Genomic DNA, 8,696 nt, shown 5'->3' on the forward strand with positions numbered 1-8,696 from the left:
ATCAACCGCTCTTGAATAAAAAGATCGGATTTTTGTCATTTTTTTTGTGCCTATAAGTCGGTAAAATCACTTACCGACGCAATTGACTTAGCAACCAGTACAAGAGACCCTATCAACAGATATACCGAAAGTAATCCAGAAAGCTGAAGCGTGCAGAAAACCCATTAACCAAATTTTGCAATAAAAAACCTGAGAGAGGTTAGGAGGTGTAGTGGCGAGTTTCAATCAAGCGATGGGCAAGAGAACGTCCGCGAATTAGACCCATGGGCACTTGGAAAGACTTCAACACCCATCACCGAAAGGCCTGAGGACACAATCGATCATTTTAATATACTCGTCGTTAGAGCTCGTTGCATAATCAATTCAGGTGGTAAGAAAGTTGATCCGTATACAAAATAGTTTAGTTTATGACCGGTGACATTCACGTTTACAACGGCTATACGTTACGATGCTGCCAGCAGATAAATTCGAGACGGCGATAGATAAATTGAAATATTAAGAAGTTGGGAATTGGTAGAGTCGAGGAGATTCTGCGATTCTCGATTGTTTGATGTTATGAATTCGTGGGAGGAGTGATGGCATCTAGTCACGCTACAATCTTGGTTTGGTTTGAGTCAGAAGTTGATGTCGATTTAAAAATGTCCACGGGTAATTCTGCTTGAGAAAAATTGATATAGCATTGACGGAAAGTCGAAAAGAACCTGTAGGACCCTTAATCAGATTAGTGGGTATTCATGTAATTTTTTTACGAAATTTCAGATGAACCTTCAAACTAATATTTTATTATCACATAGTACATTTCGTATTGATCGTATCTTCATTGAGTGGGTGAAAAAACATTAATATCTTTTTTAAAAAGATTTTTTTGATCAATTAAAAACTTAAATGAATATTTCGAAGGTTCCATTTATCGCCTAACGATAAATTTCTTTATATACATATATTAAAAAAAAATTGTATTCAGACATATATTCAAATGAAATCGATTTTTTTATTGAAATTCACTATTTTTTTTCAAATAAATACTGCGCCTTCTTTTCATAAACTTGAAGCTCTAAGCCCTTTTTATATCATTTTGATTGTTGGACTTTTTTCGTTCGGTTGTTCAGATAAACTTGACTATTTTTTCTCGTTAAAACGTCACATATCAGAATTTTTGGACAATTCTTTCTTATCCTGATTCTGTTCATCTCAAAACGTGAAATTTCAATTGGATTCGATTCGTTTCTATGGAAGAAATCGGAGAATTTAATTTAATCTCCTTTTCAATGAGATATTGGGTAAATATCAAGGACCCCAGATCCTAGTACACACCTTTAACCCAAGACATTCGATAACTCAACATTAGAAACGATCACAATCGTATTAACACTGAAATTTCGAAATAGCCTGCATAGTAAAGCATTTTCGGGTGACTCAGTAGTTATAATTGGACCAGTTTACAGGAAAACAGCCATTCAAAACGATTCTGAGGAATCAGAATGCATTTATAAAAAATTCAGGGAACAAATCAATATAAAGGAGCATCGTTATCGACTACCTACTATAGTACCTTCTTTTACCAGTTGGAATATTATTAAACTGATAACCCAAGCATCGCAACATAATATTTTTATTTAGATTATGAAACAATGAACCATTTATTGCTCTGGTCACGTTCACATAACTCTCAGATTAATTTTCTCAGATAAAATCCGCAGGTTTCTCTTTTAAACCTTACACAGAAGATTAAGAACGAACCGTCGTGGTCAAGGTGTCACGTGGTTCTGTGGTTTCAAATGAAAAGAGCGTTAAAACACTGAAAGGTATCGGCATATTGTCAGTCATGACCATGGAATTTAGTTATTGCTGTTATTACGATGTTCTTTACAACTGTACATGGCGCTTTTTCTCTCTGGTTGATAGGTAAGATGTGTCAACGTTTCTCGGTGATTACGGATTTGACCACAAAGATTGTTTCACACGGTTTGGAGGAGTAGAATAGAACTGAGTATGGTCAGTCAATTATACCCCAAATATTATTGATATTCGTCGGTATGTAATGGATGTTAGTATAAAGGGTTTCCCAATAAGAGGTTTCATTTTGAAGAGGTGATCAGAATTGGCCACCGAGATCTTGTGATTTGATACCTTCAGACTTTTTCCTTTAGGATCACGTGAAATATAAAAAAAAAAATTTCTTGTATTTTATTGTATTCAATCACGAAGCCTTGCCGATGCTTTTGAGATCGCATTTATAGCACAAAATCAGCAAATGCTAGACACCCTACTTCCTAGAAAAAAGTCGTTGACAGAAATCTGACGTTTTCCTAATGGACTCCCCGATATTTACACAATTAGGCTGAAATTTGATCTGATTCGAGGGCTATGTTTCAAGCACAGACTCCGCAGTTTCCGAAAACCATTAAAAAACCAATTTCATCACTCTTGAACAACGATATCCGAATATACTCGATTTGCCGTAACATGTTCATCGAAAAATCTTCAAAAATGTGTGTGTGGGCTGTAACAGATGAACACAATTATTCTTACGGGTAAAAGAGATCCTCTCGAGACGTAAAATCTTTCCAATTATGTTGTTATGAGTTGCACTCAATGGTAATTGTCTGCTTTAGTACCTCGGGATGGAGATAAAGGTAATGAGGTGGTTGGTCCTCGTTTAACTTCTTGACTTGATGTGAATATCAGTTACCTTCACACCTGGTTGGAGCAAATTATACCGTTGCTCGAAAAATAAGCTTTATCTAGGTTTTGAGTCGGCTAGTTCGATAATATAGATGATTCTTGCAATTCTACAGCATCTTAGGTCATTGGTTCGCTGTTTCTCATTAAATAAATTTAAAAAAATTACAGCCCACCCTGAGAAGAGTTACCCATCCATATAAAGACCTCACCCAACGCTGCTTAGCTTTTATATTTTTTTTATAATTGGAATAATCTTTGAGTAATTTGCGATACAAGTTCCCATATACGAATCCAGACGAACTTATCGCTTGTATTTCTTCAGATTCGAAAATTGTTTGTCAGGCAAACAGAAACCTTGTCCGCATCTGCTAAAAGCTCTACACTTCGTTTAATTCAAGCCTCATCATAATCATACGGTAAATAATTTCGAAACGGGTGTTGAACGATGTTGACCGACGCTGTTCAAATTTGTCGATTTGATGGTCAATCTAGTGGTAGACAAACATTGGTCGGCGTGGGTCAAATGTTTGGTCAATAGAATTCCACCTGGTCCAAAATGAAATGGTTGAGGGATTTTGTGAGGGTTGTAAAACAATTACAATTTGGATTTTGGATATTGCCCAATTTATGGTTTTCAGGTAATATTGAGGGAATTCAGAACAATGAAGTATTATTCTCGTTAAATGCATATAATTCAATTGTTAGAATACAGAACTTGAAAATACAATTTATATAATTGGAAGATTGATTTCTGAACAAACTGAATAACGTGTTGTGACATCTAAAGGGCCTAAAATTATTATTCAAGGATCATTTTCATTGATAATAAAATATTTTCGGAATAAGAGTCAATGTTTCCCTAGAAAACGTCGACATAAAAAAAAATGATTTACCTCAGAATACAGAACACGAATAAATGATTTTTCGAGTGATTTTTATGATCATAACTTTACATCCAAAATGATGGGAGCGAGGATGGGAGGAAATATATGATAAATAACAAACATCCTTACTAATGTTATATGGGTATTTTTTAATTTTATAGTGGAATTTCTGATTATAATCGTTTAGAGCCTTGCGAAATTAGCAAAGATTACTGTGAGTAGAAAAATACTGGAAATAGCTCAATACAAAAAAAATGCATGCATTGAAATTCATAATATAATTTTGAAACTCTTTCAACTCAAATCCATCCATAATAATATTTACATTATAAGTACAATTGTTGTTATTCTGTATGTTACTACAAATAATGATTTCAATATCAAAATTAAGCATTCTAAACAAATTGAATAAGAGACGAAGCTTCGCATGAGTATCTATACTAATGTTATACCAACTAAACTGTAACAAAATTATTTTCTGAAGATAAATATCAGGTACTTTGTTGAAATAACGGAATGAACGCTATCAGTCTACTGTATAAAATTTTCTTGGAAACTATGTAACTATCCGACAATGGTTTTCAAAGCGTAAGAAGGCAATTCAAGAATTTAAAATAAATTAAGTTATACAGTCAAAATAAATAAAAATTAATAAAGTCAAACCTGCTTATTACTTAATTTTCTTGCCTCATTTGCATACCGAATAAAGTTGTTTCTGTATCTCTTAAACACCCGTACCTTTCTTTGCCCTACACAATAAACCAATTAAGGCCATGACCGGACGTTCCGACTGTAAAACACCCATTTCCTACAAACAAGGTCCTATCTGCATAAAAACTGACCATACCAATGACCGTAATAAGCGTGTGAAAGGGAAAGGGTTACTTCCACACCCTTAACGCAGTCTAACTTCTTGATTTCAAGCCACATCCTCGACCTTCAACCTCACAAAAAATCTTGCAGGACCAGGTAGACGCGTGAGACCACATAAGATCGTAGGGGGCTATTAAAAGAAGATTCACTACTATTTAATTTGTCGAAGAAGCCAGCGCGTGTGGAATATGGACCCTTGGATTTAATTTATTGTCGACACACGACTTCATTTGGGTGTAAGGAGGTGCATTGTTGCAGACAGGTATTAGAGGTCATCCTTTAATCGGATACAAGCATAAAGAATTGACTTGTTTATCGCTTAATGGGTCCTAAGCTTTAGACGGTGCCTCGATGATTATCAGGAGTTTTTCATACATGAGTTTCCACTATGAGCGACATCATTGATTTGTACATGTTTCAATAAATATTTCAGATAAACTCTAATTCTTTCTTCGAATTGAATAGAGTTTGTGAAGACTCAAGTCCACATGAAAAAAGAATTATAACTTGGATTATTTTTAGTGAGGATTCGTGTTGAAATAATTATAAGATTGTCGTCACAAGTGATGAAAACTCTTTACATCTTTATCAGTTGTTTTTACGAATTCTTTCAGAACCATTAAAGTTAGACAATTTCAAGAAAAATTCGTTTTCTTAAATGTTATGGTTTTTAAATGAATGGATCGAGTTCTTAAACTTGAGGAAAATCATCGGAGTTTTGTGCCAGATCTCATGCAAATAGCTCATAATTTTTCAGCAAACTCCGAACGGTTAATGGCTAAATATTTTCATTAAATTTTTGAAATTTAGACACATAGTGTAAAATCTTTGTTCACCTAATAATGATGACTAAAATAACCGTAGGAAATAAGTAGCAAGATCATCAATATAGAGGAAAACTTTGTATCGGTTTCGTTTCCGTTGTCCATAAGGAAATTTCAAATTATGTTGAATAACCGCAAAACGGTCATGATAGTACAACGAGGAAGTCCATTTTCACCGTTTTCCTTCAATTTATCACCCTCACAAGACGCAGTTGAAGAGATAAGTCGAAAACCGAAAAAAAAATATCAATAACTATTTTCACCGTTATTTCTACGCCTACTTCCACAAAAATTGGATACGGTTCGTCCGAAGAAATTTAACACTACCAGAGGGTGGCTTTATGCTTGAATAGGGGAGGAACAGGAAATCGCCAAGTGGGGGTGTTAGAAGATATAATCGAAATTGCACAGAGGTAATTCAAGAAATAAAAAGCTCGTATAGACGTTTACAATAGGTCGAGACAATAAAGATGGATATAAAATATAGATTGTCTAGTAACAATAAGCAATTCACACTTTGTCAAAACCGGTGGATGTTGCTGTTACTTAACAGTCGATAAAAAGGAAACAACCCGCCAAAGAAAACAATCTTTTCAAGACTTATCGTTATCGCGCTTAGCATTCAAGGAAGTCCAATTGGTTTCTCAGATATGATATGTTTCTCTGAAGAACAAATATTAATTGGGTATTATGCACTTCCCATGTCGATAGATAAATGTCGAAAATCAAAACGTCGTCAATTAAAATAATCAAAGGGGTCACCTATCTGACAGATATAAATGTAAGATCGTGAAATATTTTGGGGAAATTACATCCGATTTTTGGACAAGGGGTTTTTTTCCACTAATATAACATTTTCCGGTAATGAAATGGAGTTTTTCTGGACAAATTTTCGCTCCAGATCATGAATTATTCATTAATAAGTCAGAGACAGTTTTTTCATTACACAATCATAATACATTTTTACCTTTCATATAAAAGCCGGAATTCTGGAAGAAATTAAGTCGAAAAATGTTTTTTTTGTAATGCCAGATTTTCAGGATATAGAAAAATGTTTTCGGGAAAATGTTCCACTTCAGAACATGGTAAACTTTTTGAGAGAAAAACATTTACAAAAAAATGTATCCATAAAACAGCGAATTTCAGGAAATAAAGAACGTTTCTCTATAAATAAAGTATTAATTCAAAAATATTTTTGTTCAAAAAAACAATGAATTTTTCAGGCCATGTTTTTTTTCGGGGATTCTAGACAGTTTTTTTGTCGAACGAATTTGTCACTTAAATTTTCTGTGGAATCAGACACTCTTTGAGAACACAATTTTCCTCAATGAAGCGGGAATGCCGTACACTGAAATTGGTCCCGGAAAACTCGAGGTTATCGAGAATAATTACACTCCGGTAGAAATTACGGGGAAAACAATTTTTTTTTATCACCACTATTTCAATTGTAGTCAAGGAATATTTTCACCCCAAAACAAAATTATGGAAAACTCGTCACTCAAAAAAAGATATTCATCTCAGAAAGACACCGAATTTTTGATAAAACACAATTTTCATTCATGAATCGGAAAAATCACTACACTCAATTTGAATCTTAAAAACTCTATTTCTTGGAGATGACAATTTGAATGAAATTTTCCAGAAGTTAACGGAAAGAATGACATCCTAGTTGAAAGTGCGGTAATAAAAATTTTTCTACCACTAACATTTCATTTTGTGCAGTTTCAGATCAGGGAATATTTTCACCTCCAAAAGGAAAAACGTTCGGAAAGAAATGAAGTAGTAGTAAATCAACGAATTTTCTTGCTATTTTTATAGACATTTTCGGAAGTCGACACGGTTTTTCCATACAAAGAGATATAGCGAATTTTTCAGGGAAAGGGTTCTTCCCTTCGGTTTTCATGACAGAGTTTCTACTCAAATTCTCTCACTTTAAGAAAACATCTTGAATCGGAAAAACGCTGCCAATCAATTGGAACCCGGAAAAAACTCAATTTTTCGAAAATGACAATTCGACCGGAATTTTTCCGACGTTAACGGAAAAAATGAGATTTTAGTGGAAATTGCTGTAAAAAATATTTTCTTTCACTAATATTTCAATTTCCGTACTTCCTGATGCAGGAATATTTTCACCTCGAAAAAGAAAAACGTTCGAAAGAAAATATCAATTCAATGAAACATCGAATTTTCCTGCTATTTATAGAGCAATTTTCGGACTAACTGCAATTTTTCCATACAAAGTGTCCCTCAAAAAAATTAATTACCTTAGAGAGCTAAAAACCGAATTTATTAGACAATAGTTTTTCCCTCCGGCATTCTTGACAGTTTCTTCTATAAACGAAATTGTCACTCAAAATCTTATGTATATCGGGCACTTTGAAAAAACACCATTTTCATTCAAGAATCGGAAAAACACTACACTCAATTTGAACCCGGAAAACTCTATTTCTACCAGAATTTTCCGGAGGCTGGCGACAAGAAATACATTCTACAGGAATATAAGTCGAGTTACGGAAATATCGGCAACATTCTCAGATGGAAAATCCGGAAAAGCGATTTTCCGAAAAAAAAAACGCAACCGATCCGCGTCTCCGAAATAACCGAAACGTACTGAAAGAAGAGACAGCGGGAGAAAAATCGTGCGCAAGCGACTTCACAAAAATCATTATTAAAACTTTTATTATTAGTGGCAGACAATGCACCCTCCCCTACCCGAACTAATTAAAAGCATCAATCAAAAAAGGCGCGCGCAATTCAAAAATCGCGGAAGATCTGTGTGCATCTCTCACCTTGTGCAATCCGCACCGCTGGCATCTTGATCCTCATCTTGCCTGGATGCTGTTTTTCCGATGATTGCTAGAACAAGTCCATGGCAATTTTCACTTAAACACTTTTCAGATAGTTCGCACTGTTGTTGTTCTTCGATCGCACTTAACGAAAAATCCTTCTAACTCGGTCCGTTGGTCCTTCGAGCCGGATAAGTCTCGGCTGTCATATCATGTGAGTTTTCCGATGCACTGTCGCGTGTGTGTGTGGGCTAACGGAGATGTGGACCAGTAGATGCTGAGTGGCCAATGGTCCAAACGCGTGTGTCTGAAACGGACAAACTTACTAGGGAAGTCCGTGTCACGGTTCGGAGAGGTTCGGCTGAGCTCGTCGAGCTACGAGGGGGCCACTCACTAGCCTCTGGTCGTGAGCTTCACCCTGTTGGGAAGGGATGAAACTGCCTGCGCATATATGGTTATCTATGCCCGGAGTGGGGAAGTCCGATGTCCTCTGCGGATGTTAAACTCCGGTGTGTTCCGGTGTTACGGATCTTCTTGGCGTTCTGCAAGCGGAGGTAACGGTGTATTCGAGTTGTGTGGGGGTGGTTGGCTTTTGTTTTCTTTCGACGTGGGTTTCTTTAGACTGTTGGAGGCGGTTTTTCCAT

General features: G+C 35.5%; 1 protein-coding gene across 2 annotated transcripts in view; it reads right to left on the reverse strand.

The window, feature by feature from the left end:
- Positions 1–8,380, reverse strand: part of LOC123684823 (B-cell lymphoma/leukemia 11A) — a 42,549-nt gene extending 34,169 nt beyond the window's left edge. Inside the window, exon 1 of one of the 2 annotated variants that reach the window (XM_045624297.1) lies at positions 8,056–8,380. In XM_045624297.1, the coding sequence (XP_045480253.1) occupies positions 8,056–8,092 (37 nt within the window). In that variant the 5' untranslated portion in view covers positions 8,093–8,380. The remainder of the gene's footprint in view (positions 1–8,055) is intronic. The other variant, XM_045624296.1, reaches the window with a different exon arrangement.
- Positions 8,381–8,696: the final 316 nt, after the last annotated feature.

This window comes from Harmonia axyridis, chromosome 7, assembly GCF_914767665.1.
Source record: "Harmonia axyridis chromosome 7, icHarAxyr1.1, whole genome shotgun sequence".
Classification (NCBI taxonomy): Eukaryota; Metazoa; Arthropoda; class Insecta; order Coleoptera; family Coccinellidae; genus Harmonia; species Harmonia axyridis.